This window comes from Pomacea canaliculata, linkage group LG7 (genome assembly GCF_003073045.1).
Source record: "Pomacea canaliculata isolate SZHN2017 linkage group LG7, ASM307304v1, whole genome shotgun sequence".
NCBI lineage: Eukaryota > Metazoa > Mollusca > Gastropoda > Architaenioglossa > Ampullariidae > Pomacea > Pomacea canaliculata.
In genome coordinates, this window is record NC_037596.1 from 26,338,635 (window position 1) to 26,352,292 (window position 13,658).

Below are 13,658 nucleotides of genomic sequence, written 5' to 3' on the forward strand. Positions count from 1 at the left end.
ATTAATCATTAAGCCAATTAAGCAAGAAAACTTACTCTAAAATTTCAGCTTCGTTTTTTCCAGTGGTTGTTTGTTCGTTTGTGATGGAGCAACTTAGGGTGGGACATGAAAATCTCCCCAATAAAGGTCTAGTGCTTACTTGACCATGTGCCTCTAACTAGAGAACACTTAAAATATAAGAATGTATTGGGTACAATCTGTCAGAGGGCATAAAGTAAGACATTTCACCTATTAGTGACTAGAAAACAATCATACCAAAACAGTGATGTTTATTCTTTTGTCTTCCTTTTGTGGAACTTTTCTATACTTTATCTTCAGTTCAAAATATTTAAATAAATGAATAAAGTCGACCGCACATTAAAACTGAGAAAAGTATTTTCCAGATTTTTTCATGTTTAATATATGTATTGGGACATGTATGCTGTGTGACCTTAGAATTAAGGGGGCTAGATGGCTGTGTTTAGAACATCCTCTGGAAAGATTTAATTTAGGAAAGAAAATGCGAGCCTTAGTTGATGTCATTTGTGACAAAGGCTGTAGAAACATCACAAAACAAGCTCTCTTGTGTGCTCACATCTTCTTTCTCTTTGACAGAAGCATGTACAGAAACACACACACACTTGCATCAGACGCTGTCGTGTACATACATAGATACAGATGGCCAGGGTCAAACATACAGTGAGAGACTCTAGAGCTTACAAGAGATGGAGAGGATTTTAGAGCCATACAAAGGAAGAGATTTTAGCATTAACAACCCTTATCAACCATCACACACCAAGTTATTACAGTCCCCAACACATTGGAATTAAGTGTTGATATCAACTCATCCCTTGTCATGTTCACGAAACACTGTAAAGAAATTAATGTACATTTAAAATGTGTTGCTTGTTGATAAAAGTGTTTTTAAAAGTGTCCTTCAGAGGATTTTTTTTTCTATTGAAATCAAGGCAGCTGGATGGCAGATGATTTAAAAATGTAAGGTGTATGTATGTGTAGGGGGTGGGGTGAGTGGGTGGGTTGCTTGATTGGATGTTGGTGTGATTACCCACACCCGTACCCACGTGAGCACATACATAAACACACTCTCATATGCGCCCCACTCCCAATTACACACATGCACCAACACAGTGATAGACACACAGACAAACACACACACAGAGCTGACAGAGACTAATGTCTAATCAGGAAACATTTTTATTATCTCGAAGTTTCAAAGCCGAACAGTTTCCGGCTGATTTTTTAGTCTGTGAGTGTGGTGTCCAATCTTCTGTCTTTCCTCTTACTGGCTGAAAGAAATTCATAATTTAAACGATAATTGTAAAGGAAAAAAAACTTATAAATAATGTGATAGCTTATTGTGAATATTATTAAACCATTAACGCCCAATGTGTTCATTAAGAAACCCATATTTTTATATTATTAATTCATCGCATTGTCATGTCTTTGCTGACATACAAACACACTCCACTATGACATGAGGAATATTTTGACAATTTCTTTCCCTCATATGACCTGCTTCTGACAATTCAAGAGCAAGACACGAAAGCATTTATCACTGTTTGTGAGAATAGACTGAAGCAGGGCTCATTAATGGATATGAACAAAGAAGACAGAAGTTACAGTGAAATGACACGATAACCAATGTGTTGTGGTTGCTTCAAACTCCAATAGTATGAAACTGTTGGAAAAGTCAAGAAGGTGGAGTTCTGCCGGAAAGTTTCAGTTTTATTCCACAGCCAGCGGTCATTGGCTTATATAATGTTCACATGGGTGGGGTAGACCTACTGGACAGGCTACTGGACAACTATCGTCCAGTGCTTCTTTTAAACAAGTCGTGGTGGCCACTGTTTGTCAATAGCATCAACATGTTGGCTCACGTTGAAGTTAAAGGCAAAAGTTACCTCTGGAATTTCGTGTGCACATTGTAACTTACTTCAGCACTCAGAGCATCATGCACCATCAACATCTAAACCATCTAGTAAGCCAGTTAGTGATGTGAGGTTTGATGGTAACAGTCATCACCTAATCTCATCAGAAAAACAAAGAACATGCAGGCTGTGCAAGAAAAATGCTCATATGATCTGCTCAAAGTGCAAAGTTCTCTCCATCTACACTGTGACATCTGTAACACAGCCGCTGAACTCTGGAACATTCAACTGAGATCACATTTTAGTAAAATGATCATTAGAGCAGTTGTATAAAATAATAAAACTTTTGTTCCCATGTGAGAACAGAGCTCCATCTAGTGTATGTAACCAATATAAAAAACATTTTTTCAATATGCTTTAAGATTTTTGTTTTAGACTGTAAGTATAACGGACATAGTTTGTATAGGAACAGTTTGGGCTATAAAAGGTCAAATAAATTTAGAAAAGTAACTGGTAAATAAAGATAATTATAAATATTTTGAAAGATAATCGTAAATATTGTGTTTACACACTTACTGTTACAAATATAAGGAGCAGGTCCACATTCCAAGATTTTAAGACCCTAAGGCTCAGTTGGTAGAGTTTCTCTCTACAAGTACATGCTCTTTAAACATTATGTGTTCTGATAATGAAAGCATCAATACAAATAATAATATTTTGTATTCAAATACAAATATAAACACAAGCCAGAAAAGTTTAATCCAGTAATATATATATATCAACGCATATGATAGAAATTGTTTTGCTACAAAATAAAGTCACTCACGTTGATAGCATAAAATCCAAGCAGCTTGTGGTATCGGCCATATAGTGCTGACACGCAAGTCTTCAATATCGGCCATATTGTGTTAACAAACCACACGTGGAGTATAAATATTTACATCGAAGAGCGTAATACCGTGAATACCGTGAATATTATAAATACCGGGAATACCGTGAATACTATAAATACCGGGAATACTGTGAATACCGTAAATACCGGGAATACTGTGAATACCGTAAATACCGGGAATACCGTGAATACTATAAATGCCGGGAATACTGTGAATACTGTGAATACCGTCAATACCGATCGCCGACACAGCAGGAAATTCACATGATCCCAAAATGTCGCATTTGTAATCGGATAACGATTATTTCCAGAAAAATGACAACACACATAATATTTGTTTGGAAGTATTTCAATAAGGTTGCTTTTTTCTAGCAATCATAGATTTATTTATCAAATAATAATTACGACTTCAAAATTTAGAAAAAGGGCTTAAAATTTCATTCGATTAAACAAGGATCAAATATGTTCTCGGATAGTACATTTTTATTATACATTCATGTTGAGGCTCACAAAGTAGATTAAATATGTTACCATCATTACCAAGTCCAAAGAGTCACACAAGCTAACAAATCTTAGCAGATACATTCTTCCAGTCGCCATTTGCAACATTGATTGCACATCATAAGGAGAATAAAGTATGACTGCACTCAATGAACTCCCTGACATTTAAACTTAAAATTGAACCTGTGTAACAATTCTAACACTGCAATATACCTCTTTTAATGCTACTGATTTCCCCGAACTCCTCCTCCATTCACTCATTAATGTCCACTCCATGTCAATGTGTCGTCTGCCAACAGAATAACGCCTCTCTACCGAACTTTGACTGCGCTACCCATTAATATCTCTTTATTCTCTTCTTGATTTTCTCCCAACTAGGTGCGTATATCTCTTCATAGCCCCCTCCCAACGAGCAAATCCAAATGCGTATGCTTTAACTCGTTCTTATATAAGTATTTATTTTCACTCTCCCTCTCTGGTCTGTTCTCTGTCTGTCATTCAGCTTTCTTTCCTTTTGAGAGAGACAGAAAGAAATAGAAATAGACTTGAGCGAGATTAGCTAGAAAGAACAGAGCAGGAATGATTAATATAGAAGACAAAGAAAAGAAAATATCAAGGTAAAAATATATATATAGAGAGAGGGACAAACACAGTATGAACAAAGAAAACAGAAGAGACCGAAAAGAAGAGGATTCGGCAAGAGAGAAAGACAAAGGGAGAGAGAGAGTACAAAAGTCAGTGAGGTATAAAAGAGAAAACATTGTTGCCATACTTGCAGCATCAGAGGAATCCCTGTGTACATGACATCGTGAACAGGTCTTCCTACAAAACTCTTGTACAAAACTGTCGGCACAGCGCGTGGCGAGACGTGGACAGTCCGTTAGGTTGTCTGAGCACTCGACTGGAAACACTACAATACACGAGTTGTGTTTAGCCCCTCAGCCCTCAAGTGTTAGATAATTTAAACAGGCATTCAATTAAAGACACGTTCATCTACAAAAGACGAACATAATATTTTGTTATCTTTATCGCCAGACTTTCAATGGGTATCATCTCAAAGAGAAATTTAATGTCAACTATACTGTTTTACCAAGTCACCCACCAATTGGCTTTGCCAGTTTCGTGTATTTTATTTATACCGTACTCGTATTCGTCAGATAATATTATTTTTGTGTTTTCTTCTCAAGCAAAGACATGAATACTGGAAATTCATTCCTCGTTCAAATGTCATCTTACAATTATCAGAAGTGCTTAAATTTTCTATGACTAGACATCTTCTTACAGGCTGTGATCTCTGACAGGTTAGTCAGTTGAAATAAAATGAAAGGGGATTATTAAATGTTGGGCCAAAACGATAGGAAAATAGCCAGCAACGAAAGACAGAAGTTGAGTGTTTCTTTGGTCAGTAAGGTTAAGGGATTGTTGATGATGAAGGTGCTAATAGAGAAGTTTACTATGGAATTAAAAGTGTCACACGCAGAAGTCAGTCTGTCATCTTTTACTGTTTGCTGACATATTTCACACTAATCAAACAAACAAACAAACAAACAAACAAACAAACAAACAAACAAACAAACAAAACAAACAAACAAACAAACAAACAAACAAACAAACAAACAAGTACATCTTGACTGTTATCTTGATGTCTGCGTATCATTCAAAATTAACTTTAAGTAGAAAACTAAGAATTATCTGTTATCTTTAGACATTTATTTCAAACAATAAGCTCAAAAGCCGCTTTAATGGATCATTAGAGATATAGGAGTAGCACAAAAGAAACATTTACAAAACAAATTAAATACAAATCTTTTTTGAAGCTACATAATCACTTCCATATACTGACAAAATGACAGAAAATAACAAATGAATTATTACATAGAAAGAGAGATTTGTTTACCTACCTACAGTAACATTGACAATGGGACTCCATGTACCTCCAGGGTTAAAGTACATTTGATATTTAAGTTCTCTGCTTAATTCACGCCCTTGAGGAAAGTCTCGAGGAATCTTTGTCTGGAAACCACACTTTCCCCTCTGTAGTTTCCCTCCAGGTGTGATTAGAGACAGATTGAAGGAACTCGGGATATTGTTTGTCTATGCAGAACATAAAAAAATAGTTATTAATAAAAAGACTGTAGCTTGTCGAACATATTTTGTTTCTGTTGTTAAAAAGCTCTAAAAAATCTTCTTCCTTGTGGCTTAAAAAAACAACAAAAGTCTTTAAATAGTATTAGAATAATGTATTTGTCTAAAGGAAGTGGTGTAAAGTTCCCAACGAGCTCTAAAGTTACAAGGGCCAACATGTGATGCTTACAAAGTATTCAACAACCCAAAACACGTGAAACACCTAGACAAATATAACATTTGAAACTACTGTCTTCTGTATTTGTTTTCAAACTAAACTTTAAGAGAATGCAATTTATCAATCTATTTCAAATATTACAGCTGAATACAGTAAACTACTCTTTTGCTGTTGTCTTCAACACTTTGCTAAATTTTGTCTTTGACTAAAGAGATGACAGTAATATTATAATTTACAGATTGCGAAATTTTGGAGGATTTTATGAAAAACATGTTGATGTTAAATTTATAATCAAACTTGTCATCTTACAATTCGTCCTGCACTTCAAAAGCAATTGGCAGATTTTTATATGCGAAAGACAGTTATTAAAACCACACTTCAACACACATGGACATTCGTATACTCCTTCTCGTTCAACAACAATCACTCATATTGACAAATAAACAAAAACGCAAACAGACAAACAAGTAGACAGAAAACTATGCTGTGTGTTTAGATAGGATTTTATTCAAATGATACTCACATTACTTCCTTTTATTTCGTACCATTGACAGTCATACTGATTGTTACTTGAAAATACTTGAATAATGTCACAGTAACCCGTCACCTCCCAGGTGGAGCTACTGACCGACGCACGGCATTCTCCATATGATGCGTTTTCTGTAAGTGTATAAAATGATAGTATCTACCATATCTAAAAAAGAAAGAAAATGAGATTTAGAACTCGTCTTTTTGCTGTGTATCTTCTAAACTACGTTCACCTAGGAGACAGTTTATTAGGAAATTCGTCCTTTCAGCCTTGAGCGATGACCAGCAGAAACGAAATAAACCTACCTTTTATAAACAAATCATTTACTTACTATCAACACGAAGTACGAATGATGTTTCATTAAGTGAGACCGTGTTGCTGGCCAGACATTTCACACTGCGTTCATCGTCTTCAACTGACAAGTTCAAAAGCTGTAACTGTATTCTTTGATCATTCACTCGAGTGGTCCTCATTCCTTCTCTCGCAGTGTCCCACGTTAGTGTCGCTGGTGGAGATCCCAGGTCAGGGCTGCTGCAGGTTAAGGTCACCGTGACACCGGCACTGAATGGTGAGGTTTGTGGGTTTGTGGTGATGGAAGGAACAGCGGGTGGTCCTTGGAATGAAAACGGTTGAAATGAACTGTTTGTGCTCGTTAAATGTCAACATTAGACATCAATATGTAACATCACAAAACACAGAGCTCTAAACACCATCACAACGTGTCTGACAACCCCTTTCCCTCATTTATTAACTGTTATTTTATCCCATGGGACCAGACATCCCGGTCACTGGCAGGGGTCACACTGTACTGGATATTACAGATTCCACTTAAAGAAGACTACCTGAACTACACTTTCACTGCTTTCGTACAACACAGAGTACTTATAAATTAGGTATGGTGACTACGACAAAAAAGCGTTCCTGATTCTGAAAGCATGAGTTTAACATGGCTTTTAAAGACAACGATTGCAAGTGATACATTTACAATGTATGTATATAGATGAAAATAGAGGTTTTCAAGTATACATTAAGAACAACTAATTTATATTTATATATATATATTTTTTCATAAGCATAACCTTTATTTTGCGCATTCTCCTGTTCTAGTTTTCGCATCACACTTGTATAGTTACAAAATAAAAGTGTAGAGGCAGAGCAAGAAAAAACGAAATTTTGACAAAGTGTGAGAAGGGTGATCGAGTGATGAAGAAAGAAAGCAAAAGTAAAGACGAGCTCATCCTAGCGACTTACATTATTTACTCTGACTTACTCAGACACGCCTGAACATTACAGGCTGTGGATTCATTGCTTTTCCCTTGACAATATTGTCCACATGAGTTGGTTCCAGTACAGATCCTTGACCTTGTATGAGATCCACCACCGCAAGAAGAAGAACAAGTCGACCAGTCGCTCCAGTCGCCCCACATGCCATTACGGGGAACTGCAATGACAAGTAGCAAGTGGACTGAAGTCAGAACTGACAAAGTGTGGCCAAGCCCAGAAGATGTAGATGATATTAACGTGTGGTTCACCGTGTCTAGGATACGACATAATAAAGTTGAGCGACATCGCTCTCTTTGTGGCGTCGTTATCTCCCCTGATATATAATGTTTTTTTAGTCCTTCAAAGCTGCCGCTGGAGAAGCAGATAAGTTTTCTATAGACAGGCTCGGTGAGGTCTTAAACCAGATACCTTCGAGTCTGACTCACTAGGAACAACATGAAGTAGTCTTTATGTCTAGCCTCCGTACGGACAACACAGGACATAAGAACACATAAACCATCAGTCAGCTTTCGAGTTTCTATTGGGTTAGTTCCTGCATGAAATGAAGAAAACTTGCGAGAACTATTCAGCCTCTTAAAGTTGAGTAACAAGTCTACAAACTTCTAGAGCACATGTACAACTTGTCTCAAAACTAAGGAAGGTGACAACAATATATATATAGCTGTGATGTAAAATAACTGTAACCATGACAATAAGTAAGCAGACATTACCACAGCAGGGTGTAAGGAGACATTCATCAGTCTCTGTGTTGTCGCCCTGACACTTGGCTCCTACAGGGGAGCACGTGCGCCGTCGGGTTGTGACGCCTTTTCCACAGGTGGCGCTGCACACATCCCAGGGTTCCCACTCTCCCCAATTTCCGATTTGGTTCTGGTTGTCTTTGTTACCCATTGGATTTGTTCCTGCAATTTTGTTATTGTTTATCTCTCCACGGTCACAGATGTGAAAGAACACACCAACAGTAGTAGTGGAATATTTAGTGTGTTTGCCGTGTGGAGGTACCTTAATTGTGTTGTGTACTAAAGACTACAAGCAAATCCAGATTAAGAAGAGACATAGAATTTCTAAGATATAAAGCTCTGGTTTTATTGTCAACCTAAACTATATTCAAACTATAAATTCAGCTTTGTGTCATTAGTGGTATTGGTCTCCTCACAAAAAGATTCACATGACATGTTGATGAGTTCCACCTTTCAGTACAAATCACTCTTGATGGTAACTCATGTGATGTATCAGATAACCTACTGGAAAGCTAGTAGTGATTATTCTACAGACAGCACTGCTGTACTGAAAACATAGATTACATACTGAGACTAGTAACAAGACAGACAACAACCTCTCCCAAGACCATCCGATAAATAACAATGGGATCCAACCAGGAATAACAGTTTAGATTAATTAGTCCGAAGAGAGAAGCGCCCTAGTTCAGATGTTCAAGCAGAGTGAAAAAGAAACAAATTCTGACTACTTTGTTTTTAAACGCTATGAGATCACAACAAGCGACAAACTAAACCTACAGGATGATTACTTTTATGAATATTTTATTTTATCAAATAATGCTTAATGTATGAGCTGAAACAATGTAGTGTTCCCTAAGAACTAAGTGAAATGGCTTCCGATGGTGTCTTTCAAGGCTGAAAATCATGAACGGAAACAGTTGGAAGCAGTCAGCAATGTCAGGTACGTGGGAGGGAACATGACAAACAGAGACTTTTGAGCATGATGAGTCCCATGATGACAACACTAACAGCAGTAATAATCAGGTTGATGAGGTTTACCCTCACCAGCAACAACACCCGGAGTTTAGATACCAAATACCTACTACCCAAGTCCCTCGTATTTCCAAGCCCTTGACAACAGTGGAGACACTGATATTTGAGCTGACTATAAGACCACCGGTTGTTTATGGGTGAGACTGACAATTCGGAATAGTTAATGTTTAAAGATGGAAATGATCCTCAGTTAGGAGTTCACACAAAACAAGGTAGAGACAAAAGGAGAGAAATCTTAAAGTTTCTCTCTCTCTCACACACTTATGTATATCTGACATTAACATCTTCTCATTCATCTCTGTCGCACTCAAGTTTGAATTAATATTAATACTTACAGAATGTACCAATTTGATGACGAGACACACAGATATATGTATATATTGTGTGTAAATAGAGAGCTGCATACTGATAACATTTATTATTGCAGCAGTTGTCGAGGTTGTGTATGTTGTAAATCCGTCTGTCTGACGTCCTTAGGTGTTGTCCGTGACACATATCAGTGAACCAGAAAACTACAGAGTGCAAAGGTACATCTCCTGTACTCAGAATAATCACAAGAGAAGGAAGGACACCATGCAGTGCGGCGAACAGGGCGAGGACCGTGCATGTGACCTGTTATTTGTACACAAACACTTGGGTCCTATATCACATGCTTCAGGGTCACTGACCAGCTCTAGGAAAGGAAGGGATGCCAGAGAACACATACACACAGTCAGAAGCACACATGCATACATACTAACATACACACACTCGCACGCAACAGACCCACACATTTTCAGCAGCACACACACACACTGTTGCTTAGTATATCAAGTGAGAGAGAGGGAGACTAAATAAAATAGATAAAGTACTAAGCATGCTGTACATTAGTTGATATTTCCAGACTAAATGAGCAAGAAAAGATTAACTTTGTTCCTACTCTCAGCAGTTGTCGAGGTTGTTGTTGTCATGGTGTCATCACTCTCACGTCCTCCTGTATCTTGGATGTGACAGGCCCCACAGGTCTTCCTGCAGCCAACAAGTACCCAGGTTTCTTCACATTGTGTTTTGCGTGAACTACAATCAGCGTGGATGTCTGCACACCCTGACCATCAAAACAGTACATTCATGACTGGTTAGCCAATTTCTTCCTAATACTATAATGATAAGCATTATTAGTTTAAGATAGTCTTCTCTCTTCTTCTTTCAGTATTTCTTTTTTGTGATGAATCAGATAAAAGCCTTTTGTACACTAGAAAGCTTAAAAGTACATACACACAAAAAACTCACATAAAATGAGCAAGTAGCCGATGTTAGATCTGTGTTTGTGTGTACTATATCTGTGTGCATCCTTTCTCTGTGTGCTATGTTTGTGTGTACTTTGTGTGTACTATGCTTGTGTGTACTATGTCTGTGTATAACCTGTTTGTTTCTACTATGTTTGTGTGTACGTTGTGTGTACGTTGTGTGTACTATGCTTGTGTGTAACCTGTCTCTGTGTACTGTTTGTGTGTAACCTGTCTCTCTGTACTATGTGTCTGTGTACTATGTCTCTGTGCACTATGTTTGTGTGTAGCATGTCATACGTATCTTTGTCAAGTGACAGTAATAAGGTTGCATCCTGCAGTGAGTGAGTTCTACTTTATCTTTGTGACAATTAATAATGATGAAACTTCTACAGTGCCTGAATGGTTTTATAACTGCGGTATATAATAATATAATTAAGTTGTACTTGTGTTCCTGTTTCTTTTGTTTTAATGGTGCTTTCTACTCATAGCAAACTCTTTTGTCCCAGTTTTTTACGACCCATGTGAAGGTTTCAATTTGTGTTCTGAATGGAGCCATTCAGGTGAGATATCAGGACACGGTGAGATATCTTCCTTTTCACACCTGACCTACTGGTCATCTAACCTTTTTGACATACTTTATGCTTCATGCTAGTGATACACAACAGTCAGAATTAAGTGTGTACTGTGTAACACAGAGATAACAAAGGTAAGGTGACCTCTTGTCACTGTAGCGAGAATCATTCTCTATGGTAACACCTGTTTGAGGTAAATACATACCATCACACACTCCACAAGTTTTCCTGCAGTTTGTTTGGTAGTAATCTTCATTACATCTAAGAACATTATCCCAGCTCCCCATACGTCCTTGCAACCTGCAACAAGTAGAAACTTCACATAATGATAGGTGTTTGTAGTTCTTTACGTGTACGCGTCCGTGTGCGTGTGTGTTCTCCAGTCCATATTATTTGTTCTATGTATGAGTTCCACAGAAAAAGTATCACCAGTCTGAACATTTTAAAGAAATCACGGGCAGCAGCAGCAGCCATTCTCTACTTACAACCCTCTGTTCCTGTAAAAACAACTGTTATGTGAAGGTCTAGGACAGGTCATCATGGAGATGGTGGTGTGAGACTAGGCCGACCCTTGATTTAATGCACTTTATTTTATAAACTCAGCAACAACGCATTTGCTACGACAGAATGAGATTATTAAATCATTGTAAGGAAGGATTTGTTGTTTTCCAATCAGTCAGCAGCTACAATTACACCCAGTAAAACACTCAGCCCTCCATCAAAGTACACGGAGACGGATGTAATTGTAAACGTACTGCCACATATTCCACAAGACTTCTGGCACGTTTGTTGCTGCACTGGTTGATCACACTTGTAAAGGAACTGCCAACAAGAGGAAGCTGGCCACGTGTCCTTACAGTCTGCAACAAGAATGAAATCCTAGACATGTATATCATGAGAACAGCCGCCAGAGCTGCATCCTGGTGTTTGCTTGCATGTCTGTGTTGGCGTTTAAGTGTGTTTGTCTGTGTGGATGTGTGTGGAAGGAAGTTTTTTTGGCGATGACAAGGGATATAAGCGGAATGTACTGAAAACTCACCGTTGAGTAGTAAGAATTTGATATTTTTTGATTTCCTTTAGAAATATTTCTGTCATGCTATGTGTTCAGTTAAACATACTCTCATATGCACGAAATTGTTGCAAGAATAAGTCCCTTTACAGGGCAAAGCATGGAACTTTGTCGTAGTAGCAATGTGATGCCCAGACTCCTTGTACATTACCTGCTGTTTATTTAAGTTCATCCTTGACACCGAGTTTTAACTACAGCTACAGTGATCGCGACATCTACGAGGTCTACACACTACTTTATGACTTCGGAGACAAGATGCTCATGTTTCACCAGGGCAACGACTTGCCCTTGCTTTGTTTAGAAAAATCCAGTGAGGGATTGACTTCTGTTTAACAGATTATATTCCTGCAATACTGATTAAATGTATTGGGTTGTTTGTGTAAATAGAATAAGGGAAACCGTTTTGACCTTATGACCTCGCTCAGATGTTTGTCTAATTTTGATAGCAATTCATCTTCTGTTACAAATCTATCTACAATTGTTATCTACTGCTTAGAGGTGGAGCCGGCAGAATACACCGAGCAGTCCCAGTGAGCACAAACTCAAGACTCAGTAGTAACTCATGTTCCAATGAAGACAGAGACTTCCGACCTCAGACTACAAGGCTGTCTGTTCTGGACCTCACAACGATGAGTGGCATCGCGGAAGTCATGTAGAAATCGCTTTAAAGTTTTAAATTGCTTATGAATATAAATTCAATTAATACAGCAACAAGATGGCTCAGAAGGTTGCGAATCAACGATGTGGACCATAGAAAGAACTAAGGTGGTTAAAGCACAGAAAATAATCCAGATGACAGGAAGTGACGTCACATAATCACAGCTCAACTAAAAGACTTACTAAATACACACATTGTGTCACGAACAGGTCTCCAGACTACAAGCAGCAAGAGACAGAAGGCAATCACCGTCTATCCGGTTAGGCGAAGAGATACTCTATGCAATATATTTATTAACAGATAGTAGAAGAAAGTTACACGCACAAACATAGTAAACACACACACATATAACAACTTAAGTAAAGAAGAGTAAGATAGCAGCTGCCGTGTATGACATAAAATCTCACCATCAGCCGCTGGCCCTAATGCTGAAGTGAACTACTCACCCGATGAGGCAGGCGAGCAGACAGTCAGCACAAACACCACCACACCAGTGACTGTGATTATAAGTCCCCTCATGGTCACAACCACACAGTCAGGGGCTCGACGATCTCGGCAATGACTGGTAACTGCAGCAACCACTGGCCCCGTCTGTCGTCTGGCAGTCCTGACTACAACAGCTTCGACGTCGTCTGATAGAGGATGTGAAGTGAGCAGCACTGTCCCTGTCCTCGCGCCGCCAGCACTTCACCAGCAGGAAGCACTTACAGTGTGACACAGTATGTACAGAGTGCTAGTTCAGTGTGTACACAACATTACTTACAGTGTGACACAGTATAATGTGTACAATATATTACTTACAGTGTGACACAATATTCATGTACACATGTACAGGGTATACATGGTATTACTATATACAATCTATTACTAAGGATGTGGAACTAGCATTACTGTCTACAATGTTTTACAGAATATTGATAGAGTTACTATTTATAATGTATTA

General features: G+C 38.2%; 1 protein-coding gene across 3 annotated transcripts; it reads right to left on the bottom strand.

Moving 5' to 3' along the window:
- Positions 1 to 1,333: 1,333 nt before the first annotated feature.
- Positions 1,334 to 13,410, bottom strand: LOC112568847. 3 transcript variants are annotated; one of them, XM_025246360.1, is made up of 11 exons: positions 13,162 to 13,410; positions 11,744 to 11,848; positions 11,194 to 11,288; positions 10,068 to 10,232; positions 8,087 to 8,278; positions 7,363 to 7,533; positions 6,424 to 6,705; positions 6,087 to 6,223; positions 5,163 to 5,355; positions 4,034 to 4,171; positions 1,336 to 3,772 (listed from the first exon to the last, which is right to left on the bottom strand). In XM_025246360.1, the coding sequence occupies exons 2-11, from the start codon at positions 11,749 to 11,751 to the stop codon at positions 3,756 to 3,758; spliced, it is 1,398 nt and encodes a 465-aa protein (XP_025102145.1). In that variant the 5' UTR covers positions 11,752 to 11,848; positions 13,162 to 13,410; the 3' UTR covers positions 1,336 to 3,755. The 3 variants fall into 3 exon arrangements, with proteins under 3 accessions (XP_025102143.1, XP_025102144.1, XP_025102145.1); XM_025246358.1 differs by having other exon boundaries at positions 1,334 to 4,171; XM_025246359.1 differs by lacking the exons at positions 11,744 to 11,848; positions 13,162 to 13,410 and having other exon boundaries at positions 1,335 to 4,171; positions 10,068 to 10,156; positions 11,194 to 11,212.
- Between the last annotated feature and the right edge of the window lie 248 nt (positions 13,411 to 13,658).

Bases quoted from the DNA above. Each gene is read 5' to 3' on its own strand.
- LOC112568847 (XM_025246358.1), bottom strand. The intron at 10,233-11,193 runs GTATGTATTTAC...TTTGATGGTCAG, and splicing joins AACTTGTGGAGTGTGTGATG to GGTGTGCAGACATCCACGCT. The intron at 7,534-8,086 runs GTAATGTCTGCT...TTGTCATTGCAG, and splicing joins TCTCCTTACACCCTGCTGTG to TTCCCCGTAATGGCATGTGG.